Raw genomic sequence first — 27,784 nt, forward strand, 5'->3', positions numbered from 1 at the left:
GACTGTGTAAATACATTTTATTTTCCATCTCTGCCTGGGTGACATGTGGAGTGTGAACAGGCAGTGTGCAAAATGATGGTGGGCAGTGTAGGAGACCCCCGTGATGCCCACCCTGGTCCCCAGGCTTTGTAACACTGAGGAGCAGGTGACTGGGAAGGGGAGGCTGCTTGTGAGGCTGCTCGGGCTCCAGGAGCCTTGAGACTGTCAGCCCCAAGGGTCATGAGGCCCTGGGAGGGAAGTAGTCTGGGGGGCATCGTTGGACTTTGGCACCGTTCTTGGCTCTGACTCTGCAGAGACCACGGGACCACCACAAGGAGGGAGGCGTGGGGACGACACTCCTCTGGCTGGAGCGTGGTGCTGGGGACCTAGGGAAGGGAAGTAGAAACTGGGGGCCCCCTGGAGAGGAGGCTAGTCTGGGTGGGGGAGCCCCTCCATCACTGGCCAAGATGGGGTTGTGGGAGTGTTTCACAGAGGAAGATGTGGGGCGCTAGGGACAGGGGTCTTGTGACTTCCTTGCAGCTGCCCTGGCCCCCGAGAAGCAGAGACAGACACTGCCTGGGCCCAGGCTGGTTCGCATTTGCCACACATACCTCAGGTGGCCCTGCACACAGTAGAGGGGACTTTGGTTTCTGCTGAAGGGGCCATGAGGCCTGCACCAGGCAGGAAAGCTCAGCCTGACCATCTGTCCCTAGCAGCCAAGGGTCCCCAGGGGCATTGTGGGGTGGTGACGTCTAGCCCAGAGTGGACCTTTCTTCCTCAGGCCTCCTCCAGTTCCTGGATCCTTCCCAGGAGGGCCACCCTTGTCCCAGAAGGAGGCCTGCCGGGAGGAGGGAGCTATCTGCCATCCAGTCCTGGGAACTCTGTTCCTCTCGTGTCTCGTGCCCTTGCTGTTAAGAGGGGCAGACCCTCCAAGTAACTGGGCCTGGAGGGGTCCGGACCAAGACGGTTAAACAGTGCTGGGGAGGGTGGGCCTGCCGAGGGACCCTGAGATCCTCAGGCTCCAGCTCTGATCTCTGCACCCTGCAGCGCTGGGCCTTGCCCTCGGGCTGGGCCAACCATCAAGGACGTGGAGTTTGGTAAGTGTGGCCCCAGCTTCCCCCAAGATGGCCCCCGGGCTCCGGGCTCACTGGCAGGGCCTCAGTTGTCCAGGCCCTGGCTGTAGGGCGCGGCCAGCTCGTCAGCGTCACTGTCAGAGCTGCCTTCGCTGTCCTTGGCCGGCCGCTCCAAACGGCGGAAGAAGCGCGCGTCGCGCGGGGACAGAGGGTAGAGCGCATCCTGGAGCGCCGCGCCCACGCCCACGCCCAGCAGCTCCTCGTCGGACGAAGGCAGCGAGTCCTCATCCAGGTGTCGCGCCAGGCCTAGCCCGTCGAAGGCCAGCGGGTCCTCGAAGGGCGGCGGGCCCTTCAGCAGCCGCACCTGGGGCGGGGGACCGGTGCGCTGGGGGCGTGGACCCACGTGCCCGCGGACGGAGTTGGGCCGCCAGGCACTCTCCTCTCCCGCACCCCAGGCGCTGACGCCCGGTCCACAGGCCAAGGACACAGGGCTCTCAGGCCCCTCCCGCGCTCACCTCGGCCTTCAGCTCCTCGATCTGGTCCTTGAGCTCACGGATGTACTGCGATGAGTCTGAATGGTTCAGCTGGCCCTGGATGCGGCCCTCCTCCCTCTGCCGGCAGGTCAGGGCACGAGGGTCAGGCAGAGCCCGGGCCGGGCATCCCCTTGCCCCCGCGCTCCGGTCCAACCGCTCACCTGGATCTCCAACTCCGCGATGCGCTGCCGCATCTCGGCCACCGCCGCCATGCTGTCAGCCTCCCGCAGGCGCACGGCCATCACCTCCTCCTTGCTCTGAGGGCAGGGGGGAGAGGGCGGGTCAAGGGCGAGGCGGAGCGGGGCAGGGGGCGGGGAGGCGGGACCCGGGAGGGGGGCACCTTGCACTCGGCTTCCGCCTGCTTGCGGCGGCTTTCACTCAGCTGCGTCTGCAGCCCCTTGTTCTGCGCAGCCAAGTACTGCAGCTTCTCCTGCAGCGCCGCGCGTTCTGCCTCCACGCGGTTCAGAAGGTTGCGGTGGATGTGGTCCTGGGGAAGGAACAAAGGACGGATGGGCAGGGGTTACGGCCTAGCCAAGGGGCTGACGGTGGACACCAAGTCACTCCTCGAGACGGCGTCCACGGCCCACCTGCGTCTCAAGCTCCACCACGCGCTGCCGCAGCTCACGGCCCTCGGCCAGAGCCTGGGCCTCGCGCAGACGCACGCTCATCAGCTCGTCCTGCAGCTCGCCCAGGACCAGCTTCCGCGGGGACTCCTTCCAGCGGCCGCCGCGGGACAGATGGGCCTGCCAGGAGAGGCCAGCGGTCAGCCCAGGAGCCCCGAGGGCGGCAGACTTCGTGATTGCCCGACTGCTTCCTGTCCTCTGGCTAGGCCCTCACCTGCCAGGTGTCTGAAAGCTCCTGCAGCTGCAGCTTCAGCTCCCGGGCCGTGGCCACCGCTTCGCTCTCCCGCACCTTGAGTGCCTTTAGCTCCTCCTGCAGCTGAGCCACGTTGTTCTCATCAGGCAGTGAGCTGTTCCTCTGAGGGGGACAGGAGTGCTCACAGCCCAGAGCAACCGGCAGCTACAGCACCCCTTCCTATAGGCCGAGCCCCCACCCCTTATTTCTTCTGGGCTCCACCTTGGGTAGCCTGGCTGGAAGAGGGTGCACCCTGGATATGTTGGGAAGGCGGACCAGACCAGAGGGGCGCAGACCTTGTCTCCCGACCCAGCTGCAGATCCTTGCCTGTAAAATGGCTGTAAGAACAGCACCTGCTCTCTCACAGGACTGGCTTAGAGGAACCCCATAAAGTGTGGGGCCTCCATAAATGTTACTGCTAAGGACACCAGACAGGCTGGGTGAGGGAATCTGAGACCCACTCCTGCAGCACCCACGACCAGACCCAGGACCTGCCCCAGCAGGAGCTGAGAAGACTGGATTTCGGCACCCTGTCCCCCACCCCCACCCAGGCAGCCCCTCTTCCTGGGAACCCACTGAGGACCAGCCTAGGCCTGTCCTGGCCTCCCAAGGGCTCAGGGATGAGATCTGTGTTCCAGCCTCTTGGACCAAAATCCAGCTTGCTACCTTAGGACCTCGCTGACCCTTGTTTGGATCTGGGAGTCAGGGGAGGAGGCAGCAGGCTCTAAGGCAGGAGTCCCCAACCCCCTGGACCATAAACCGGTACCGGTCCGTGGCCTGTTAGGGACCGGGTCACGTAGCAAGAAGTGAGCAGCGGGCGAGTGAGCAAAGCTTCATCTGTGTTTGCAGCCGCTCCCCAGCACCAGCATCACCGCCTCAGCTCCACCTCAGATCATCAGGTGTTAGATTCTCATAGGACTACCGGTCCTTGGTGCCAAAAAGGTTGGGGACTGCTGACCTAATGGGCGCACATTTCCTTCTGGTATTGAGGGAGGCAGAGGCAAACCTAGATCTGGGCTGGCTGACGGGGACTGAGAGGCTAATGGCCCCACCGAGGCTGTGGCTGAGACACCTGGGAGCACTCAAGAGTACAGGCTCCCGCCAGAGTGAGTGAGGCCTGCTGCCCTTTTCTGGCAGCTCCGTGGAAGCTGCGTCAGTACTGAGTCAGTGTGAAAGCAGCTAGAGAGGGACCCGGGAGGCCTAGGGCAGGAGAGGATGGCCCCTGGTCACCCCACTAGGTGATGTCTCCATGGAGGTGGGAGTGGGTGAGCAGCCCTGCTGGGCCTTCCTTCCTCCTCCTTCCCTCCTGGAACCCAGGGCCTGGGAAGGACACACAGGTGGGACAAGCTGTCCAGGAAGCCCAAGAAAGCCACCACACTGCTGACATTGTGCCTGGTGTATGAGAGTGGGCGTGCCTGATGTGTGTGTGTGTGCTTGTCTCCAGGGCTTGGGGAGGTCTAGGGGTGAGGGGCCCACTTCCCACCTGCCCAGAGCCTCCTGTGGAGACTATGGGGAGGCAGTCTTGGGTTCTTCGGGGAGTGCTGGGGCGAGGAGACCTGATTCCAGGATGCCCCCCACTGTTACCCCTGGCAGCCCCTTCTCTTTGGCTCAGGCTTGGTCATGTACCCCCTTAAATGCAAGCAGCACCCATCTTCCCTTTCTCAGAGTTTCCCCAACACCCACCCACCCAGTCGCACCTTCTCCATGTCTAGAACCTTGTCCTGCATCTCTCGAAGGGCCCCCAGCGTCTCTGTCTCACGCAGCCGAGACTGCTCCAGTTCAGTCTCCAGGTGGGCCACGAAGTCCTCGGTGAGGCGTGGGTTATCCTGAGGGCAGGTGGAGGGCTTCAGCTGGAGGGTGGGCAGCCTTCCTGCCAGCTGGCTATGAGCCCAGGCCTTGTCCCTATCCCCCAGAGCCCCCGGGCTGGGAGAGGGGCTCAGGCTCCTCGTAGAGAGGAGGGTGAGGAAAAACTCTGGATCTTCTTCCTATGCCTTCTGCCCTTGTGGGAGGAAAGCTGAACCCCATCATGGGGACCCTGATGGCCCGGCCTAGTCTCCTTCCTGGGAAAGCCATACACAGGAAACCTTCCGAAGGGGACCTTCATGGCCTCCGGATGACTCCTAAGGGATGCCAATGGCTGGTTCCCAGGATTGCTGGGGTGGGGGTGGAGGATGGACTCTCCAAGGCACTCTTCCTGCTGTGTGGTCTGCGGCCCAGCCACGTGGTAGGGGCGGGGGTGGGGCAGGGCTGTGCTCAGGGCTTCGGCACTCTTGCCCCTGTTATTTCATCTCTCTTCTCTCCACCATTTCAAAACAGGAAAGGATGGGGAAAGTTTGCTTGGGTACTTTCTTGCTCTGTGCTGAGACTTCTCAGACAGGTGCCATCCGGGCCCAATAAAGAAGACCTGGCTGGTGGATAAGGAAAGCCCCTGGGGCCAGAGCAGGTTCCCCATCTCACTGCTGTGGTGGCCTGGTGGGGCAGTTCTCAGGGAGGTTGCCCCAGCATCGCAGGCCACCACCCCCTTCTCCACTGGTCCCCTGCCCAGCTGCCCAGGCCTGCTTGCTGCCGTCGACCACTTTGGGTCTCTGAGATACACGGGTGCCAGTGGCCCTCCCTTTGCCCAGATGGGCTTTGGGCCCTACCCTGAGCAAACGACTCTTCCTTCTCTTGCCCCATTATTTCTTGAGCATTTGTGTTTTCTCCAGATCAGGGACCCCATCTCACCGCCAGTCTCTGCTGGGTTCAGGCCTGGACTGCAGGGGTCTGGGATGCCTACAGCATCTTTCCCTGCAGCTCCAGGGCATGTGCACACCCCTGCACGCTGAGCTTGGGGGCTACAACTGCTGGCAGGTCATCAGATAAGAAAGGCAGCCTGCTAGGTAGAGCCAAAGGAAGGTTCCAAAAGCCCCCTCTGGGAGCAGATTCTTTGCACAGTGTTCTAGCCACGGGACCTCCCACCACTGAGTTCATGACCCCACAAGAGAATGGCACTGCCCCCTCAACCGCCACCCCGCCAGCCCAGAGGAGTCGGCACAGACCAGACCCATGCACCTCAGAGACCCAGAGTCCTCTGAGGGCAAAGTCCTGGGCACTGGGGGAGGGAGCCCCTGCATTGTCTTTCGTCCTAGCTCCTACCCTGCATGGCAGGCCCTTGGGGAAGCCCAACAGCTCTGTAGATCTCAGAGAGGCCAGGCCCATGTGTCAAGGCCACATGCCTGTGACAAAGAGGGGCACCTGCAGGGACGGGCTGGTTCCACACTGAGACCAGAGGTAGAGGAGGTCGACCGTCTTGCTCTCAATGGCAGGCCAAGCACCCCAGAGGGTGGTGGAAACATGGAAACCGCAGGATTCTCCCCCTAACCCTCACCTTCTGCCCGAATCTGGGGCTAATAGATGCCGTGGGGCTGGGGGAGAATCTGCTTTCGGCTCTGAGTGCTCCCCCCATGCCCAGTTAGAAACTGGAAGGCGTGTCCCCAGCCAGTTCCTCAGGAGCTCCGACAACAGCTGGGCGTGGCAGAGGGTGGGAGGCGGAGGCGTGGCCTACCCACAGCGGCCCCGCCCACTCGGCCGGGTACCTTCTGCTCCTGCAGCTGCCGGATGGTGCTCTGCGCCTTCTGCAGGTCCTCCGCAGCTGAGCTGCACTGCTGCCTCACCACCGCCAACTCTCGCTTGATGACGTAGTTCTCCTCGGCCTCCTGAGCCCGTGTCACTTGCCCCTGAGCACAGTGAGGCGGGGGGCGTGGGGGGGGCGTGACCCTCTGTGCACACCCCAAAGCCTGCCTCAAGCCCACCTCAGAGGAAGGCCCAGAGAGGGCAGAGGCAGTGTGGGAGAGGGGCGCAGCAGCCTCTGGCACTCAGAGCCTGGGATGGGTAGCCCCAAGGGGCATGGGGATGTGGATGGGGGCAGGCAGGTACAGGACACCGGGAGGAGCCTGGAGGAAGACATCTTGCCATACCCGGCCCAGTCTCTGTGAGGCATAAGTGAAAAACAGAGCCCCAGGGCAGTGGACAGCTGTAACCTCCCAGCTTCTGGCTCTTGGCCTCTGTCCAGGAGAGGAGAAACATGTCTAGAAATGAGGGCACGCCAGAGGCCTGGCTCTGCTGGCGAGGGTGGGGGCCTGGGGGCGCTGAGGGCTGGTTCCTCCAGGCTGGGTTAGGAGGTGGAATACACTCTGCCTTTTCCAGTCCTGGACCCTGGGTCCTCCACCTGCCAGATCTACCCCCCAGCATCATCTCCCTCACCCCACCCAATGTGGGCCCCTCGTTCCAGGCTCAGAGCCACCAGGTGGCAGGCAGAAGCTTCCAGATAAAGCCATTCAAGATGAGGCAACAGCACAAGCAGAGTAGCGGGAGAAGATGGCAGGCCTTGCAGGTAAGAGCAGAGAGAAGCGTGAGGGGCCAGAACGGGCGGTGTGTGTGTGTGTGTGTGTGTGTGTGTGTGTGTGTGTGGTGGGGGTGCTCAATGCGTGCACACACTAAGGCCTGTTGCTGATGCACCCTAAGGGTCGTGAGTCCTCCTGGGTCCCCACCTGTGTCCCCTGGAGGGAGGAAGCTGTGTCCATGCGCATGTACGTACACTCACAGACACACCCACATTTGCACATGCACACTCCCTTCCCCTGGAGGGACACCTCTGTCTCCCCTGAGAAGCGGTCCCCAGCCACCCCCATGCATGGCCCCGGGATGGCAGCAGCCAGGGAAGAGGCAGTTACTGGCTGTCATGTGTGGAGACCAGAAGGAAGTGGGAGAGTGAGACGAAAAGCTACAGTACCTGGATTAACCTATCAGCCAGAGCAGCGCTCTCCTACGGGTTCCCAGCGACAGGGGGAGGAGGCAGAGCGAAGGCGCAGGACAGGAGAGGGGGAGAGACAGACAAGAATCACTTGTCACTAATGCAGTGGACTATCTCTAGAAGCAGGGGACACAGGAGTGAGACCAGAGAACCAGAGAACCAGAGAACCAGCAGGAGAGGACCCGAAGGAAGATCAAAGCCAGAGCCAGCTCCTTCCAGGAGAGGAGTCTGTGAGCAGGGAGGTGGGGGTGCCCGTGGCTGCCCCGTCCAGGGCCAGCCGGGCTGGGGTCAGCTGGGAAAACTCAGCAAGTTTCATTTGGAGGCTGAACAAGAATGTAGGTTTTCGGGCAAGGGCAATAAAATCCTGTGGAATGAGGGTGGAGCAGGAAAGAAGTGGGGCCCCCCCACCTGTACTCCCATGTTTAAAAATAAGTTTGGGGCCAGGGTCAAGGTTGTGGCACCCAACCATGGAGCTGGTGGCTCCCTCCTTGTCCACTCCCATCTTTCTTTTGAGAGCAAGGCTTCCAAATTGCAGGGTGGGTGCCTTGTGGCCCAGTTCTGGCCACTTCAGTCAAAGCAGCAGTCCTACCTCCTCCCCACCCAGGCAGCCCCAGAGGGCACCAGACACAGATGGATCGAGGTGTTTGCAGTTAACAGGGTTATAACTCAAACCCTAGCCCCAAGCTGTTTCCCCACAGGCCTGATTATATGGTAGCTCAAATTCCAGTGGGGTTCATGGTGGGAAGCAGGAACCAGGACAGGGGGCTGGCTGGCCCTCTGGCTACTGGGTCCTTCTCAGACCTGGAGGGTTTGGTGCCACAGGCTGGTGGCCACACCCCTCACCTTCTCCAGGGTCTCAATCCGCTGTTTCAGGAGCCGGTTCTCAGTCCGAAGCCTCTATGTGGGGAGAGGGGACAGCATGTTAGATCCTGCCTCCTACTTCTCCTGAACACACAGAGGTCTGTCCCCTGAGGGGCCAGGCCACTCCAGGCAGGACGGAGCCAGCAGCTTATGTTCTGGGTCAGTGATTCCAGAAAACAGGGCCATTCGGAATGGGCCATTAGATTTCTTTTTAAAAACAAACCTTGGTTCAGTAAAAATAACGTGAGTGCTTTTATGGATACGCACTGTGCGTGTGGGGGAGGGTGGCCAGCACCCATGCTGTCCTTAGGCATCTGTTTCTGCCCACGTTTGGGCCTGTCTGCCTCCCACAGGGCAGAGGCCTCATTTTGGGGGAAGCTGCTGTCAGACAGCCCTGCCCCCCCCCTGCCCCCCGCCTCCGCTCACTGCTTTGCCCCAGGGTTCAATTCTCAGGGGACAAACTCCTCTGAGCTTGGTCCAGGGGAGGGTGTCTTGCTGAACACACGTTTCCTTCAGCTCGACAACTACATGTCTGTGACCCACGAAAGCTGTACCCAACAGTCATCGCTTCCCCCATGCTGTAGGTCTGCAGGTGGTCTGCCCTGCTTTTGTCTTCCATCCCACACTGGCGGATTCTGGTTAGATATTTGTGGTTTCAGGTTCCCACCGTCTCTTGGGAAGCAGGTGAGGTTTACATGTGCCTTGTATTTGGTCTCTACCTGTGCACCGTTAAGGAGAAGGTACACAAATAGTTTCGATCAGCAGATTAGAGAGGGTCCTGCCCCCCTGTGGATCACACAGAACATTTCCTGGTTTCTTCCAGGGAGAAAAAGGTGATGGAAACATCCAGAATATTCCCAGGAAGCAACTTGGTCAGATTTGATTGATGGCCATTGACCCATGTCATGGGCGGGGAAACTGAGTCAGAGTGGGGCAGTATTTTGCCTGAGCTTCCCAGCTCACTGGAGTCAGAATTGTTCCACGCACAGGTCTCTGCTCCTCACAGTGATCTGGAATCCAGAGTTTGTTCCCTGACCCCTGACCCCTGGGTTGCTCTGACCTCTCTTTGGCACAAGCACAGCCATCCTTGGAGGAGCTGGATGTGCCTGACCAACAAGTCACTTCTCGCTTGCGTACTCCAAAGGGAAAAGGAGAGAGGGGAGAAGGGAGAAGGGAAAAATGAAGAACAAGAACTACAGCGGTCTAAGTACCTGTCAAACTTTAAAACATTTTTTGTGTATTTTTGATCCTTTGACATCCTGAGGCCTTGCTAATCCTGAAGAGACTGCCCCTCCCAGGACTAGCTAATTCCTGGATAGTAAACAACCTGCCTGCCAAGGGCCTTCTACATGCAAACCAGCCAATCCAGAGCGTCTCCTCCGCCCACCCCCCACCACTAACTCTCACATGCCAAGCCAATATTTCCCTAGGACAACTAGAGACCACTCCTATAGCCCAGAGCCCCCGAAGTTACTCAAACTAGTCAATCTTAAACTTGCTCAAATTTGTCCATCCCGCTTACCCACTCCTTCCCTTGAAAACCACAAGAAATGCTCTGGCCCTCCAACCCCCACCCGCTTCCCCCTCAATCCCTCTGCCTCCTGACCCGGCCTTGCTGCTGCCCCATGTGGCCCGGCATGGCCTTGTGTGCCCCACCTCTTGGGAACTGTGAGTAAAAAACTCTTCTCTCAAAGGCAGCTGTCTCTGTGTCAGTCAGCTTACCGTACCTGATTACAACAAATCCCAGGTACATTTTAAAACACGCTAAAGTTGAAAGAGCAAAGGGCAGGGCCAGGTGAGAAGGCACCTGCCTGAATCCTTTAGGGCCTGTGGGTGCTCAGGCTCCTCTTGTGGGAAATTTCCAAGCTGAGCATGTGGCCCGAGGGTCTGCTTTGTACCTACCTACTGCTGGACCTGATGGGAGCAGGCCCTTGTCTGCGTATGAGCAAGACACACACACACACACGCACGTACACATGTACACACGCACACTTGGACTGGTACATCAGTCAGGTTGCTATTCCTGAGAAGGAGAGATGCTTAAAGATTCAGGACACAAAACTATTCCTGGAAAACCTACAAACAGGGCCAGGACAATGATGCTCTCTTTCCTCCTCAGGTATGGGTGGCAGGAGACCTGGATTGTAATCTGGGTTCTGCCTCTGCCTTTCTAGAGGAGGTGGGGATGATGACGATGGTGGCAGTAGTGACGATGATAATAATTTGAACAAGTGTCATTCCCATTCTGCAGAAGGAAATGCTGAGACTCAGAGAGGTGAATTCACCTTCCTGGGTCACACAGCTGGTCTGTGGGGCTCCAATCCCAGACACTGTAGGACTCTGCCCCCGAAGAGGACAGAGCCAGGCTGTGCTTGGATTTGTGTTCGTGTCTGTCTCCCCACCCCCACTGGACTGGGGGGCCCTCAGTCTCTGCCGTGACTGGAACACTGTAGGTCCTCAATAAATGTTTGTTGAATAAATAACTAAAATCACATGTGGAGGGATGAAAGCTGAAGGGAGGAGAGGGAGGGAAGTCTGGGTTCAGAGGCTGCGTGCTAGGAAACCCTCTGTGATATTGTGATTTATAGTAAGAAAGACACATTTGGTCTTCCAACCAGTACTGGCACAGAGCTCCTAAAACCCTGGGAATTTCCTAAGTGAGCCGAGGGATAAAGGTGTCTTTTGTTATTTTAATGAGGTGACTTTTGGAAAGCCCCTTGGTCATCTAAGGTTGGGGCTGGTTGCCAGGGGATTCAACCATGTGTCGGAGAGTTGGAACTTTCATTTTCACCGAGACCTCTGGGAAGGGGAGAGGGGTTGGAGGTCGAATCAGCGGCAGACGGCCAATGATATAATCAGTCATGGAAGCAATGAAACTTCCATGAAAACCCACAGGACACGCTTCGGAGAGCTTCTGGGTTGTGAACAGTCGGAGGTGCCGTGAGCATGGTGCACACGGCGAGGACATGGCAGCTCCGCGCCCCTTCCCCGTACCTGGCCCTACGCATCTCTTCCATCTGACTCTTCTTCAGTTACACCTTTGATAATAAACCAGTGATCTAGTGAGTAAACTGTTTCTCTGAGTTCTGTGAGCTGCTCTAGCAAATTAATCAAACCCGAGGAGGGGGTCATGAGAACCTCTGAAGCACAGGTGATAACCTGGACTTGAGCCTGGCTTCTGAAGGACGGGGGTGGCAGTCTTGTGGGCTGAGCCCTTAACCTGTGGGATCCGACCTTGTCTCCAGGTAGACTGTGTTGGAACTGAGCTGAATTGTAGGACATCCAGCTGGTGGTAGACAATTGCTTGGTGGTGTGGGGAAAAACCCACATATTGGAGTTAGTGACAGAACCGCACCCCCAGACCTAGTAGGGCCAGTGGGCCAGGCACCAGGAGAACAAGGGACTCTGGGTGATTGCTGTAACCTGGCCTATACACCCTGGCATCTGGCCCGTGCCTGCCTTCGGGACTCCCCCCTTGCCCTTGACCTCAGGACTCCCACCATTGAGGATAGCCTCCTGATGTTCCCCGAAACTTTTGGGCCTGCTGCTGCTCAGGCTTTTAGTACTTGGCTTCCTGAACCTGCAGCCATATTCCTCTGTACATTTTATCCAGAGTACTTTCTAGAGTCCATACTCTATACTTACTCGTTCACTGATCGTCTCCCCACTGTAACAGGAGCCCCACAAGGGCAGGTCCACCTTGTCCACTGCTGTGTCCCCAACACCAGGTGGACCCTCACTCACACGCTGGTCTGGTGGTGAGCGAAGGGACAGCTGGGCAGAGGGACAACCCCTCCTAGCCTAAGCATAGTCTGGTATGCAGTGTGTGTTGGGCAGGGCCGCCCCCTAGTGGCCACTTGCCTCTTGAGTTGGTAGGGACACTGCCAAGGACCTCCCCATTCTGTCCCCTCTCCCCTGGGACTCACTTTGATCTCGATCTGCTCCTCCATCTCCTTACTCTTCATGGCTGCATACTCCTTCTCGAGTCTGCGGAGGAGAGGGCTGACATGGTCACCGTCCCACCTTTGGGGACCCCTTTTCCGCCAGCACCCTGGCTGCCCGGTACTGACCTCTTCATTTTCTTGGGGTTGTACTTGACCTGGTAAGCTTTGAGGATCAGCTTGTCTGGGCAGCTGTCGAACTGATGGGGGATCACTCTCTGGAAGTACTGTGGGGACACAGGCGACCACTGACATGCGGGCCCTGACTTTGGGGGACTGCCCCGGCCCCTGCTGCGCCCTGCCACCCTGGAGGAAGGCCTGGGTGCTCCAGGAGGGAGAGTGGGAGCTGGTCTGCCTGGGATTTCACCATGTACCCGGCACAGTGCCTGGCCTGCCTGTTGTGGGAGCTCCGTCACTGTCTGTGGAGCGAGCGAATGAGTGTGAGAAGTAGGAATCAGGGAGGAGAAGCTGCCTGCAGCCAGGACTTCAGTTTGTAGGGGGAAAGCAGGCTGGGGGAGCTGGTGAGGACGAAGGCTGGGGATGCGGTAGAGGTGGGGTCGAAACACAGGGGACCTTCAAGGAGGAAGGGGGAGGCCTGCTGTGCCCCAGGGCAGTGAGAAGAGACTGAAGAGGTTGCGGAATTGGGGTGGCCAGGAGCAAGCTGGAGGGAAGACCCCTGTGGTCCACCTTCTCCCCCAGGGCCCCTGGGCCTCTGCAAAGGGTTAAGTGTAAGCCACCAATGGACACAGCTTGCTGTGGGTTGGGTCCAGCCTGGCTCCCACTCCCCAGCCCAGCCGGCCCCCTCTGGCAGCTGAGGACAATGGACGCCCGTGTTCGTGGACACAACCGTGGCCTTTGTGCATTCTTCCCTGAAGCACCAGCTGGAGAATGCTGGGAGGGGGCAGGGGCCTGCATGGTGGGGACATGGCAGTGAGAAGCTGGCTGGCCTCTTCTTCAGCAGGCAGGGCAGCTAGGGCAGGGTGGGCCAGAGAGGCGCCCAGATCACTCCCTCCTGTGCCCTTGCTGAAACCACACCCAAGGCCTCGTGTTTGCTAATATAACTATTTCCTACATAGGCTTTGGGTGACACGGAGCTGGGGGCAGGAGAGGGGGGGATGGGCCTTCCCAGGGCCTGGGCCTTCCTCTCTTCTCGCTGTCAGGCTGCTGGCCTTGGACTGTGTCTGGCAGAGCCTGAGGCTTCTCGGGCCCACCCTAGTCCTTCAGGGAAGCCTCAGGGGCCATAGGGGATGGGAAAGGATCAGAGTGCTCAGTAAGTCCAGACCCTCCCCCATCTCCCAGGAGCTTCGCATGCCCAGGTACCCTTGCCCCGGTGGGGGCGGGGGAGCAATCCCAGCCTGCCCTGGGCCCCTGGCCCACCTGGGACATGCCCTCCATGTCCAGCTGCATCAGCTCCATCTGGTTCACCTGCAGCAGGGCGAGGCCCACCCGGAACACAATCTCCAGGCCCTGCGAAGGCAGCAGTGACAGTGTATCTCTGGTCCTGCTCTCCCAGGGAGCTCTCGTATCCCTCCCCAAGCCCTGACCCTTCCACGGCCGGGCTGGGATTTGTTTCCAGTGTGGGGCCTCCAGAAGAGGAAGGGGTGTTAGGGGTCCTGACCTCATACATGAAAATGTCGAAGACACGGGTGGCGACAGGCAGTGGGAAGGTGGTCAGGAAGAGTGTGAGGAACCAGGACGAGGCGTACATGGATGTGTGGAAGCTCTGGGATCGGAAGTGGGTGTTCAGGTCCGGGAGCTGCTCCTGAGGGGTAGGGGGAGGAAACCCGGCACAGTGAGGACAGCTCTAGGCACAGCTGTCCATGCCCACAGGCTCCCTCCACCTGGAAGTGCTAGGCTTCAGCACCCCTGCCTCCGGGAAGCCTTCCCTGATCTGCCCCGAGCAGCCCTTGGCTCCATTCTTCTGTGTGCCCTCAGCACTGTGTTTGAGGATGAAGCATCCAGGGCTCTGAGTAGCGCAAAGTGGGGACACAGGCAGGGGTGGCAGAAGTAGCAGCAGCTCGCAGGTACTGGGATCTTCATGACTGGCCCAGTGAGGAGCTTTTGAGGCTTGGGGTGGGTTTACATAACTCCCCAAGGTCACCCAGAGAGTGAGAGGTGGGTCATGGCATGAATCCATTGCAGCTCACCCTGTATACCGTTACATGCCCATCAGCGTATCTCCCCACAGCCCCCCGCACAATACTCTGTGCCCAGCAATGCTCAGGGAATGCCTGTCTGGCCTGAACTTCAGGCTGCCTAAAAGTGACAGAAATTGGGGAAATAGGCTAGAGAAGGCATTAGAGCCCCCTGGCTGTCCTTCGCTGGGGAAAGGGACTCGGGTGGTTCCCTCCCACCCCTGCCTGCCCCAGGCTTCCTCCAGGACCGAGGGGCTCCCTGGTGCCATCCGGCTACTTTGCTGTGGGAGCTCTTAGCTACCTAGCCTGGGGTGGGGCTGCTTCTCTGTAGGCCGGGGTCCCCTGCTTGCTGGCACTATTAGGTCCCCTCGAGCAACAGTACCTCCCAGTCCACTAGGCCTGAGCTGTGAGGCTTTTATGACTAGGTGTGTCCCAGGGCCCTCTTCCTGTCCCCCTGCCCACTGCTGCACAGAGCTGCACAGTCCCACCTGTGACAGGCTTCCAGAGCAGGCCGAGGTGCGTGCGTGCGTGTATGAGTGTGTGTGCGCACGCGCTTGCATGCACACTCAGCTCTGTCTGCCAGCCAGGAGAGGGCCCTGCGGGGGCTGCTATTTATAAACACAGAAGTCTGCAGCTCAACTCTTGTAATCATCAAAGGCAGGCAGACAACACTTTCCCTCCTTCCGCCACCCCGGGAGCAGACAGGGAGGAGGCAGTGGGTGTGTCTGAGGAGAGCAAGCCTGACCCCTCTGCCCTCAAGCTCTGGGAGCCCCGAACTCTCAGGAGCCCCCACCGTAAGTGGCTGGCCCTGCCCTGTCCCTCAAAATGTGCTTGGGGGCAGTGCCACTAGAGCCCCTTTCCGAGCTGGGGTATCTGGACTCGATTTCTCAGTCCTGGAATTTTCAGTCAGAGACCCACTGGGATGGCCTGGGTTAGCGGCCACAGGTGTGGGCTGCGGAGAGGGTGGTGGTGCCCGCTCACCTGCAGCATGTACTCGAACTGATAGATGCAGAGCCCCAGCTCAGCCATGCTGGGCTTGAAGAGCTCCCGCAGGCGGTACTCCTGCATCAGCCGCACGAACACGCAGAAGGCTTCCTCCTCGGGCATCTGGGAAGGGGCAGGCAGGTGGGGGGCTGTGAGTGTGGGCGGGGTGGGAGGGGGTGCTCGCTGTTCTTCTCATGGCCCCAGAGTACGGTGCTTGGCCTGTTTCTGTTCCATTTATGTTTATTGAACGCAGACTACGTGGGCTGCTCCGATTCTCACAATAAAGCTCTGATAAACATTGTCACCTTTATTTACTGACGGGACTCCTGAGGGAGAAGTCACCTGCCGAAGGCCGCCTGGTGGGGAACAGTGGAACTGAGACTTGAGCTACAGGTCTGACCACCTGCTGAGCCCACAGTCGGGATCCCTCTGGTCCGCTCCAAGCGTCTCTGTTCTCTTCCTAAGCCTGCTGGATTCTCTGGACCAAACCTCCAGCCCCATAAACGCCACACTGGCTGGCCTAAGCCCCCGCCGGAGTTCCCTGTCCAAACCTGGGAGGTGACTGAGTAGGATCACCTGTCTCTCCAGCCCCTGGACGGTACAGTGGACAGGACAGGCAGTCAGCCCCTCTGTGCCCACCCGCTGGGGGTCTGGCCCAGGGACTGTCAGAGGTCGTAGGTGGATGGAAAGGGAGGCTCTGACTGGATGAGGGGAACTCTGTTTTTGTCTGCTTCCTGGAAGCAGAACCTGGGTGGGCTGGCCCCTGCCATGAGCCTGGCCCCTGGCCACCTACCTGCATGAGGAGCAGGCCCACGATGAAGGCGCTGCCTTGGCAGTAGCCCACCTCCCGGTCCACCAGGGAGTATGCCTGCAAGGGAGCGTGGGTGTCAGGGCGCGGTCCTGCCAGGCCCAGTGACAACGGGCTGATGAAGACTGTGCTCCTTCATGTAGGGCTGGAGGGCCTGGGCGGTGGGGGCCTCACCTTCATGACATTGAAGAGGACCTCCTGGCCCAGGCTGTCCTGGCCCTTGAAGAACTCATGCTCCGGGTAGGTGCGGGCAATGTCCCTGCGGATCAGCTTCTCACATGGCGAGGACATCTTGAGCAGCTCCGAGTACTGGTTCTTGACTGGCATGTCTGTGGCGCTGCACAGGAGCTGCCACACAATGGCCCGGAAGTGGTGTGGTATGCCTTTGCGGATCAGCTCCTGGGGACGGGGTAGGGAGCGGGACGCCAGGCTGGATGCCATTCCAGTGTAATCTCCCCACGGCCACCTAGTCCAGCCCCTGAGACAGGGCTTGCCCATGCCACACAGGTGGCTGAGCCTCTGCACTGCAGACGGAGTTCACACTGCTTAATGCACTGCCCCCGGTCTGTCACAGAACACAGTGGGGCAGGAAATAAATGTGTCCCTGAGATGTCAGTGTGACAGCCAGTTGCCTAGCCAGTCCCACCCACACTCTCTCCCCTCCCCCTGCCCTGGCAAGGCCCCCGAAAGTGCCTGCACATCTCCACTTCTGCCTCTTTGTCCATGCTCTGGCCCTTGGCAGACCTCATTGCTGCTGTCCGGTGGCCGAGTGACCAGGCCCACCGCCCACTGTCTGCCCGTTGGCCCCTGGCCACCCGCCCAGCCCCACCACCCCGCCACCTTAAGTAGCTTCTCTTTCCTGCGCCGCCACTCTTCCCACTCGTTGGCGATCCGGCCCCACAGGATCCACGTGTCCTCCTCCAGGTGGCTCAGGTTGGAGGAGGCTGAGGAGCTGGACACCAGCGAGGAGCCGCTGTTCCGCCGGGAGCCATTCATGGAGCGCATGGACTTGGAGTCGGCCTCCAGGAGCCTAGGCAGGAAGGGCCGGTGGGTGTGGGTCCAGGCTGCAGGCGTCTCCTGCCCAGGTCCCTGGGCTCCAGTGACTTCCTCGGGACAGGGGGCTGCTGGGGAGCCCGGCCCCTCCTCCTGGGGGTTCTAGAGGCCACCAGGGATTGGGTCTAAGATGTTCTCACTGTGTGGTATTTGATGAGTGACCTTGGCCAGTGCCCTAACCTCTCTGAGTCATGGTCTGTTTCCCTGAGCCCCTGGAGAGGTTGCCATTTGTTTGTCCCATTCTGTGCCCAGCACGGGGCTGAGAAGCATGTGGGTTAGCTCACTGAGACTTGTACCAACCCTGGAGGGCAGGTTTTGTTAAGATCCACGCTTTACAGACAAGGCGCAGAGAGGCGCCCAGCTAGCGAGCGGCTGTATAAACCCTGGGTTTCTGATGCTCTTGACAGCTGGGGCCTCACTGACTCTGGAGGGCCTGCCCCTCCCAAGCCCAGCTAACTCCCAGAGAGCGTTAAGGACTCACCTGACAGTGCTCCTTCCAGGGGCAAATCAACCAACCCAGAACCCACAAACCCACCACCTCTGTTATCAGGCTCTCATACTCAGGGCCACTATCTCTCTGTCCTGATCACCCCAGGACCAGGAGCCAGACAACTAGGGCCAGCCCATATACCCCAGAAAATGCTGAAATTATTCAATCTAGCCAATTCCAGGCCTGCTTCCCACTCGTTCCCTCAGAAACCACAAGAGAGGTCTTGCCCGCATTCCCCCGGGCTCCCCCTGCCTCCTGACTGACCCTGGTGCCTTCCTGTGTGGCCCTGCATGGCAGCCCTGCCTCCTGCTTCTAGGAGACTGAGTAACAAACTGTCTTTCTGACGGCAGTCCTCTCCTGATGTGCTGACCTCGCCATGGCTGAATGACAATAATCCTACATTTTTAAACAAGGGGAGAAGGGGAGGAAAAAGTAGGGAAGGCTGACTCCAGCATGGGGGGCTTTCCTCCTCCATCTGACAAAGGCTTGAGAATCGCGGCCATGTTCACAATTCACTCCACTTCTAGAACCCACGGTCTCCTTCTGCATGGGGAACTGTCTATTCACCCAGGGTTAGGAGGGTTCAAGACGTCCGTTGTTCCTGCTGGGAGCCATCACTTTGCCCAGGGCTGGGCTCCTCTCTGAGTGTGAGGGGCACCCAGCAACTTCTGTTTGGGACTCAGGCAGTACCCTGGTACCCCCTCCCCATCCCCCAGACCCCAACTCACCGGTTCTGCTCTTCGAGCTTGGCCAGCAGCTCCAGCTCATCAGGGCTGAGGTTCTCAGAGTCAGAGGTGGGGGAGCAGGTGGGGGCTGACAAGGCCTCTTGAGACGAGGAGTCAGGGCTCAGAGTGGGGCTTGCCATGGTGGGCAGGCTCATTGGCTGCTAGTGGTGCCAGGTCACAGCTCTGTCTGGGGGCCAGAGACACATGTGGTCAGCATTGGGGTACAGGGTTTGGCTCTGGGCCAGCTGAGTCTGCTGCTTACCTGGGGACATTTCCTCACGCTGGGCTCCCCACCTCTGGTCTGTCCATTCGGTGCACCCCTCATCCCCACACACCCCAGTCCAGCTGATGGCCACGCCAGTGCTTTCTACTCCAGACACTGGCTTCTGGGATCCCTGCTCGTGTAGTCCAGATGCCTGGACCATGCCAGGGCCCAAGCTGTCCTGTTGTCCCTGGGCATGAAGGCCAAGGCTTGACTCCATACTTCTGGGTCTTCAGTAGGGCCTGAGGCCAAAGGTCTTGTCACTCAGGGCCCTTGCTGGGACCTTGGGGTGTAGGAGCCCCTGCCTTGGCAGCCCTTCCTGACAGCCTTGGTCTCTGTCCTCTGCTATGGTCTGCCTTGGGAGGCCTGCCTCAAGAAACTGACCTTCCCTGTCTCATCAACCAAAGTGGGTTGCTGGCACAGATAGAAGCAATTAATTGTCTGGCACTGCCAATGGCCAGAAGAGTTGACTCCCTCTGGGCTGGGAAGCCGGGGACGCGTCAAAGTGCTGGAAAGCTGGGCAGACACGGAATGAGAGCCTCAGGCTCTTACGGGTATCCTGATCTTGGCCTGCCATGTGCCAGGCAGGTGGCAGGTCATCTCTCCTATTCTTCTTGGGGATGGGCTGGCCCCACCCTCCTGGGGGCTCCCAGGACTCTGGCCTCTCGCCTTCTACCAGCCTCATGAGAGGCAGCTCAGCACCATACCCAAATGGACCTGTGCTTAAAGTATGGCACTCCCTTGACCAACTGTGTAGCCTTGGCCCTGTCACTTGGCTTCTCTGAGTCTCCACAGACTGAGGATCGATCATACAGGACTGACCTCAGAGGGTGACTATGAGAACTGAGCATGCTTCTGCACATGACGTTTAAGAACTATGCCTGACACTTCATGATTACTCCATAAACGCCAGCCATTGTTACCTATGCTGGGGCCAGGGCCGAGGGCTACCTGGGAACCAGGGCTCTGGGGTTCTGCTATGCCTGGTGCAGGATACCTGCAGGGATTGGCATCACCCTGGTGGAAGGTTCTAGGTGTCAAGAAAGGCTAAGAAAGGGAAGGCTACTAGGGGCTGGGGACAGTATTCTTTCCGCTCAGTCACATTGTTTCTGGTGAGCCCAGGCTAGTGCTAAGGGTCTAAGAAAATAGGGATCCCTAGGGTCATGGAGGCAGGAAGAAACTCCTGCTCCCCCTACTGCCACTTCATGCTCACCCACTCCCCTACATGCTCTGTACCAGGGGTCCCCTAGGTGCCCTCGGACCCTACTTGATCTGGCTCTGATAGCTCAGCTTGCATAGGGGACCTTGCCCAGTTCCTGGAGAGGAAGGAACTGGTCCCCTAGGCAGCAGGGGGATAGTGACAGGATGACAGCAGACCCCTTCACACTTGCCTGGCTACCCTCAGGTCACTGGACACCTTCTTGCAGCCCGAGCTCAGCCTCTAGACAATACTCAAGGGCTCAGAAGTTAGCTGGCCTTGACCTTGGCCATGTGCTTGATTTTAGTATCCTTCACTTATGCTGCCCTGTCATTCTTTCACTTCATGGGGGCGGGTGGGGGGGCAGAACTCTCTCTCCCCAGGACTCTGTGACTCCTAGGGCCACTGGTTCTGCCTCTGGCTCTTGCGGGCTCCCCAAGTCTGTTGGGTGCCCAAGGCTCTGGCTTTCGGTGAGTGGTACACATTCTAGGTGGCATCTCCTGGCAGAACCAGAAGAACTTTTGCTCCCACTGCCCAGCTGGCCAGGGACCACCTGCTCCAAAGACCAAGCCGCATGCAACACCTAGCCAGGAGTTAATCATTCCTGAGAGAGGCACAGTGGGGGCTGCTCCAGGGCCTCCTGCAGTCAAAGTCTAGCTGGCCAGGGCTGACGGGCTGTGGACAAGAAGTGCTGAGCTGGGAGGATCTCTCTGGGCAGGGAGGGGCAGGGGAGGCCGCATGAGTTTCCCAGCTTCAGAGATGGGAGGTGGGGAGGTGGTGGAGGTGAGGATCAGACCCTCAGAAGCACAGCTGGATTTGAGGAGCAGTGGGAGCCTCAGAGAAAGAGACCACATGTGACCAGGGCCATAGCCTGGGGACACTCTCTCCTTGCAGAGACCAGGGGACCTCAGCCTCAGATTGCGTTGGCCTGCCCCCTCCCCAAAGAGTCCAAGAAAATGGTTTAGCTCTGGGTTTCTGATTAAAAAAAAAAACAGGGGTCATCCACTAGCGAGCATGTTTGGTTAGTTCTCATATATTAATGTGTATTTCACACAGGAAATAAAATTGACTCAGTACACAAGGCTGAAATTTGCAGTGTGAGAGGCAGAAACTTCTGGCCCCTCAAGAACTTTCTCTTGGCTCATCCCCAGAATCTCTAAACACTGCCTGGCCCTGGAAGCCATTCTCCTGATAAACGCACGCATGCACGCACACACTCAGACATACAGACACACATACTTATTCACACTCATACAGGCAGATACACACACACAATCTCACACCCATACACACACCTGGATATACATGTGGATACACACAAGTGCAGACACGCACATTCACACACCATCTCCCACTCATACACACCCATGTACATTGTTTTGCACGCACACACATGCATACTTTCTGCAATGACCAGACCTCGCCACCCTCGTGACTGAGTAGTCTGGGCTGGACACTGGCTTGCTGCTGTCCTGCCTTTCTCTCCAGGGCACCATGACTCTTACTGGCTCAACCATTCCTTCCCTGGCACCGAGGGCCGCGTGAGGGCCAGTCGCTATGCTAGGCACGGTACCTGGAGTGGAACGAGGTGACGAGACCCCATCTGCAGCACCCATTCCTCCCTTGCTGGATGGGCACAGAGATGCAGACACACGGCAGGTCCCCTTGAGCTCTGAGGGGCAACCACCTCTGAGATCCACACATGGGTCCCCTCTAGGTCTGGGGTCCCAGTCCCAATGTCCCCAACTTCAATGCCTTTTGCCTCTGCTCTACCTCAGCCACCCAAAGCGGGGTCCTGGCCCCTGCAGAGTGGGCAGTGGGTCACCTAACCTTGCCACTGCCGGCATTGCCATCCACCATGCCCACGCCGGGCGACCCATGCTTAAGAAGCTGTGCCAAGCCAGAAGGGTGGGAAGAGACCCGCTCTGGTCTAGGGGTGAGCTGGGTGTAGGGGCGTGGGGACAGAAAGGTCCAGATGCCCGACGTCTCCCATCTCTTTCTCCTTCTCCCTCTCAGGTGTGTTTGGACACTGCTGGTCATATCTTCTCTTCTTGAAGTCCCCTTAGATCTAGGTCTCCTGCCTCTCTCCCAGGGCTTCTCGGCCTCCTGCATGGCGCCTCTTCCTCTGCAGGCACTGCCTTGGCCCTTGTCCCTCACGCCATTGGTAATCTCGCTTTCATGGCTTAAATGATCAAATGTACGTCGGCGATTGTGACACATCCATCTCCAGCATTTCCTTTTTCCCAGTCACCAGCCAAGATCGCCAACTGGCTCCCGAACATCTCCATCGGACCCCCCGCCAGGGTGGGAATCACACTCTCTGGGTCCCTACCACTGCGGTGTCCCCCGCTGAACCCGGTACGACCTAAGGGTCTAGAAATATTTGAGGAATTGAACCCACCTGACCACCTACCAGTATTTACTGGATGCCTACCAGGTGCCAGGCACCATGCTGAGGGCTGAAGGCTGGTGGGCAAAGAGATGCAGCCTCTGCCCACCCGGAGCATACAGAGGGAAGAGATCAAGAAATGGTCATCCAAATTGTCCACTACGGATGGAAAGAAATGCTTGGAATAAAAGATTAGGTAGCAGAGTAAACAGTCTGGCGGTTCCTCAAAAGTGAAACAACAGAATTACCACGTGCCCCAGCAATTCCATGCCTAGGTATCTACCCAAGAGAATGGAAGACATACATCCATGCGAGAACTCGTACACGACTGTTCATAGCAGCATTATTCACAATAGCCAACAAGTGGAAACAACCCAAGTGTCCGTCGACAGAAAAACGGATACATAAAATGTGGTCCATCCACAAAATGGAGTATTATTCAGCCTTACAAAAGAAGGGAGCTCTGACATGTGCTACAGCACAGATGAACCTCGAAGACACAATGCAGAGTGAAAGAAGTCACACACATAAAAGACCAGACGCGATATGATTCTATTTATACGAAATGTCCAGAACAGGTAAATCCTTAGAGATAAAAGGCAATCAGTGGTTGCTGGGGGCGGGGGTGGGGGTGGTGGTGGGAGACATGGGGGGAGAAATTGCTCACAGGACTTCTTTTTGGGGTAGCAGAGTGTTATGGAGTTCGACAGAGGTGACCGCTGCACTGTGTTGTGAACATACTAAGACCCACTGAATTGTTCGCTTTAGAAGGACAGATTTTGTGTTATGTAAATTAGACCTCAGTTAAAAGGAAGATTAGGAATGGGGTGGGCTGGCAGAGAAACCTGGTACAGAAGCAGTGGGGAGGGGTAGGTCCAACTCCAGAAGTGACTAGATGGTTCTGCAGGGGCCAAACCCTGCAGGGCCCTTGTGGACCGAGGAGGAGCCAGACCGGGCTTACATTTCAGGAAAGCCCTCCCAGCCCCCAGTGTGGGGGTGCTCCTCCCAGTCAGCTCTCTCCTGACTAAAGCTGGCCCGTTCTGCTACAGGTGGGCCTACCTGTGTCAACAATGCTGCCACCCAGGCCGGGCCTGGGGCCACGCTCCTGGCACTCGCCCCAAACCCGTTCACCACTCCCTACTGCGACATGGAACCCAAATGTTTTTGCATAGTGTACACAGCCCTGAAAGCCTCGCTTCCTTCAGCATCCCAGCCCCATCACGCTCAGCCCACCAGGAGCATATCCCCGTAGCTGCCTGTACCTTCGCACGTGCTATTCCCTCTGACTGGAAAGGCATTCTCCAAGACCTGGTTTGAGTAGTTTTTTTTCTGTGAAATCTTTCCTGCCAACCACCCACCTCCAGTGTCCTGGCTCACCTCTCTCTCCCTGAAAAAACCTAGCCCAGGACACGTTCTATGGCAATGTCTTCTGTACACGCCTGCGTGCTGTGCTCCATCATAAACATTCTGTGTGCACGGGCCCATCTTCTTAATTCTCTGTGCCAAGCCTCTAACACAGAAGCTGGCGTTTTGTTAGGTGCTCAATAAATGTCTGCTGAAAGAACAAAGATGAAATTTCTGTGCTGCCAAGCCAGGTGGTCAAGGTCGACACTAACAGTGCTAAGTCATGTTGAGAGCATGTGCCCTTGACATGATGGGATGAAAAGTGCACTTTCTCCCCAAAACACATCACCCCAGTTTAACTATGAGAAAAACGTGTGACAAACCCCGGTTAGGGGACATTTTAGAAAATCCCTGACCAGTCTTCCTCAAAACTGTCAAGGTCATCAAAAACAAGGAAAGCCTGAGAAACTGTCTTAAGCCAGGAGGAGCCTAAGCAGACATGATGATAAAATGTCATGTGAGGTCCAGGATAGTGTTCTGGAACAGAAAAAGGATATTAGGGAAAAACTAAGGAGATCTGAATAAATGTATCAATGTATCTGAAATAATGTATCAATATCAGTCAATTAATTATAACGAAGGTACCAGACTAACCTGAGATGTTACTGATAGGGGAAACTGGGTGTGGGGTCTGCTGGAACTCTCTGCACAATCTTCTCAATTTTTCTGTAAATCAAAAACTGTTCTAAAAAATAAAATCTACTTTAAAAATTGAAAAAAGATTCTATACCAGTACAGACAGAAACATAAAGGACAACTCTAACGCAGATGTGCCACTGTGAGCAGAAGGTAAGTCATAGGGTCCCTCAACTAGGCCACAGGGGAAGAATTTGAACTTGGATTTCTGACTCCTGAGCCTTTGCCGCCACTCTCTCTGCATTCTTTTACTTTAGAAATAATGTACGCGAAGCACCAAGTATAATGGGCACTCAGTAAATGGCAGTCATTATTTTTCAACAGGGAGAGCGAGCGAGTGTGTACGTGCCATGTTTCAGAGCTCGGTATTTTCAGAGGCAGGAATAAAAGCCTCAAGTTTCCTTTAATTTTGGCTCCCTCCCCTCTCACTGGCTTCTGATCCTCCACCTCTAATGATTATGGGAACACGGAATCACTTCCGAATCTGAAGCCTTGAAAGATGCCAGGTGGCCCCATTTGCACAGCAGACCACCATGGTCCTGCCTGGCTCCAACTCTGGGGAAAATGGCCTGGCATCTTGAGTCCTTTATCTTGGCAAGGAGGAGGCAACTATGGGTCAGCTGCCCCTCAGGTAACGAGGACAGCAGTTGGAATTCAGAGGCCACTGCATGCCCTCCTCTAGCTCCTCCGTGCTACTCTGGGTGTCTCCACATCCATGTATCACAGCTGTTTGTGGCTAACTGATCCCAGGTCCCTCGGCTTCTCGTGAGGACTTCACAGCCTGAGTTCAAATCCCTCCTCTACCACCTTCTGTCTGTGATCTTGGGTATGATGCGCTTTGTCTCAGTTTCCTCATTTGGAAACAGGGCTAATGAGAGTACCTACCTCACAGGTTTTGTTGGGAGGAATACCTGAGCGAAAGCTTGTCAACTGTTTGGGACAGGAACTGACCTATAATATTTACTCCCTGCTGGGCAGAAAGTTCTGTGAGAGCAGGGGCCATCCAGTCCACTACTGGACCCCAAGGATCTAGCACACCATCAGGCACCCAATATTTGTGGAATCAACAAAGCTCCCCTCCTCAGTAGGCCTGCCCCTTATGAGGGGACTCTGTTTAAAGATTAAACTCAGTAAAACGATAATCACCTTTATTGGTAATAATTGCAGCCTCAGCAGATACCTTCAGGCTAAAATCTGAGGAGCAGACCATTACTACCTGTGGAGTCCCTTCTGATCTTAAAAAAAAATGTTTACTACCCTGTAAACAGCTTACTTTCTGCCACCAAAACAAGTTAATTCCTGGCAAATACCTCATTTCTCTATATCTTAGTGTCCCTGAGGATGACAAAGGAACAAAAGTAAAGCCCTCATAAGCCTTCCAGGGACAGGAGGTAAATAAGAGACGCACCATTTTGCAAAGGTTCTTGGCTCTTCAAGGCCAAGATGGTATCCTTCCGGCTACAAAAGCTCACTGGACCTGGGGCGGGGGGTGAGGTGGGTCCGCCCTGCCTTTGGAAACTCTCCAAGGCTGACTGATGAACTTCTTTCTGCCAAAGAGCTCCAGGCTCTATCAAAAGCGGGTGAGTGGGGATGACGGTCAGCTTCTAAAACCAACCAAGCATTTACTGAACATCTGCTACATGCCCTAGACTCTCCTGGGACCCAACCTTAAGCGGACATGCACCCTGCCCTCATGGGATGCTTGGGCCTATGTGGGAGATGGACCTCAATGAAACAATCTCACAAACACATCCGGCACGCTGAGGAATGGAAGAAAAGTGCAGGCGACTTTTGCCAACAGGGTCTTGGAAATCTCCCTGGAAGGGGTCAGTCTCTTCCTTGGACCTGGGGGGCTAGATCTCCTAACCAACCTCCCTCGTTCCACTTCCTCCATTTGGCTTCTAGAGCATGTGTGCTGCAGACTTCCCCGGGCGGGGCGGCGTTTGCTGCCTTTCAGAGTTCTTCCAACTATGAATCGCTATGGCCAGGGAGTGTCCACGGTGTGTGCCCTGTGGATCATCTTTGGGACATGAAGGCTCACAGGATGAAGCCCATAAAAAGAGGCATGCTTCCCTGAATGCACCGCACTTGCTCCTGTTTCCTGGGCCTCTGTCCAAGCACTCCGGCTGCCGGGAACGCCCCATACGTCATCCCTGCTCCGCCTCCCCTGACACCCCAGAAATGCGCAGGGCCCTTTCCTGTGCTCCCGCAGCAGCATGCTGTACATAATTCTTCTCGTGCTTCTACACGGCAGGCGGCAGGACGTGCTGGTAAGGACAAGGTGTTGGAATCCCAGTTCCTCCAGGCTGTCTGGAGGATTAAATGAGATACTATGTAAATGGTGCCTGGCACAGAGCCTAGCACGTGGCATGTGGCATGGGCCTGATCATTATGCACTACTGGTCCCAGCTCTTGTCTCATGACATTGAGAGGGTCTTTAGATGCAGAGTAGGGACCACCTCTGACATCCTTTCAGACCCCAGCAACTGACTCAATTCTTGGTACGTGATGGGGTTTCCCCAGAATAATCAGCATCTATATTCTGCACGAAGAAGTTGAGATCACATTCCCCCTTGGCCCCTGCACCTATCTAAGCACATATACAAAGACAGAGACCTGTACCCCAGTCTAGGGTAAAAGCGCATTGATACTGTTCACAAGCTCTCCCTGGGAGCCTTCTCTCCTGGGGAGTGTTCCGACCCCATTGCATCTGCACAGAGTCCCACACTGGGGAGGCTGTGGAGTTTGCTTCCTGTGTGCCTCGTGACCTTCAGGAGTCTTTTCCTTCATTCCTCCCTTCAGCAAGTGGGCAGAACAAACCTCTCTATACCCAGCCTCAGAGGTCCACACCGGGTGTGGGCATTGCCAGTAAGCCTACTTCCCTCTGTCCCCCAACACAACAGATGATCTCTCAGCCCTGATTCAAGCCAGCTTCCTGCGGGGCAGCTCGGTTACGGAGCTGGCCATTATCTAGTAAGTCGTCAACTAATTACAGCCAGGGGACCAGGGTGGCTGGTGATTCTGCTAGTACCCGTAGATGGGCGACTGCCCCCCTAGATTCCACTGACCCCTTCCAAACAGTGCCCAGGGGACAGTCAAAGCCACATCCTAAACTCACTGGCTTCCCTGCAATACAAACTATTGTTCTAAGAATTCATCCTGCCCATTTTCCAGACGGAGAAGTTGAGGCCCCAAGTCAAGGTGTGCTTTTTTTCCCCAGGCCACCCAGAATCCACTGGTGACTCTCCACAAAGTGGCCTGGTCCTATTTACCTGTGGTTTTCTAGGCATGCTTATGTCGCTCCAGGGAGCCCAGACAGGCAGTGCTAGCATTGGGCTGATCTGGATCCCGCATGGACAGGACCTGTGACTCTTCTTTGCTCTCTGCAGTCCCGGGCATGCCAGCTCGCCACTTCTGTGATCTGCTCTCCTCTCTGTCTTGCCTCATCCCTGTGCCAGGGCCAAGCCATCTGCAGTTCCTTCCAAACCACCCTCAGTCGACCACAGAAGCCCAAGGGAACCCACAGGTTGGACCTGAGGGCAAGAGCAGTGATGGGGGCGGGTGGGACGGGCGGGATGGGCGGAAAGAGCCAATGCCACCCAGAAAGCTGAATAGACATGGGTCCTCCAGCTCCATAACAGCCCAGCTGAGGGAAAAATCAAGACG

The 27,784-nt window shown here is 57.1% G+C and overlaps 1 protein-coding gene across 4 annotated transcripts; it reads right to left on the bottom strand.

Moving 5' to 3' along the window:
• Positions 1-27,625, bottom strand: EVI5L (ecotropic viral integration site 5 like). Of its 4 annotated transcripts, XM_006917229.3 has the most exons (20): positions 27,391-27,623; positions 18,233-18,416; positions 16,802-16,991; positions 16,136-16,360; positions 15,947-16,021; positions 15,151-15,276; positions 13,653-13,796; positions 13,412-13,501; positions 12,164-12,261; positions 12,020-12,080; positions 8,076-8,129; positions 7,212-7,244; positions 6,016-6,156; positions 4,138-4,266; positions 2,423-2,563; positions 2,173-2,328; positions 1,926-2,072; positions 1,747-1,842; positions 1,568-1,663; positions 1-1,416 (listed from the first exon to the last, which is right to left on the bottom strand). In XM_006917229.3, the coding sequence occupies exons 2-20, from the start codon at positions 18,382-18,384 to the stop codon at positions 1,138-1,140; spliced, it is 2,433 nt and encodes an 810-aa protein (XP_006917291.1). In that variant the 5' UTR covers positions 18,385-18,416; positions 27,391-27,623; the 3' UTR covers positions 1-1,137. The 4 variants fall into 4 exon arrangements, with proteins under 4 accessions (XP_006917291.1, XP_024906303.1, XP_024906304.1 ...); XM_025050535.1 differs by lacking the exon at positions 13,412-13,501 and having other exon boundaries at positions 27,391-27,625; XM_025050536.1 differs by lacking the exon at positions 2,173-2,328.
• Between the last annotated feature and the right edge of the window lie 159 nt (positions 27,626-27,784).

This window comes from Pteropus alecto, unplaced genomic scaffold (assembly GCF_000325575.1).
Source record: "Pteropus alecto unplaced genomic scaffold, ASM32557v1 scaffold37, whole genome shotgun sequence".
Taxonomy (NCBI): Eukaryota; Metazoa; Chordata; class Mammalia; order Chiroptera; family Pteropodidae; genus Pteropus; species Pteropus alecto.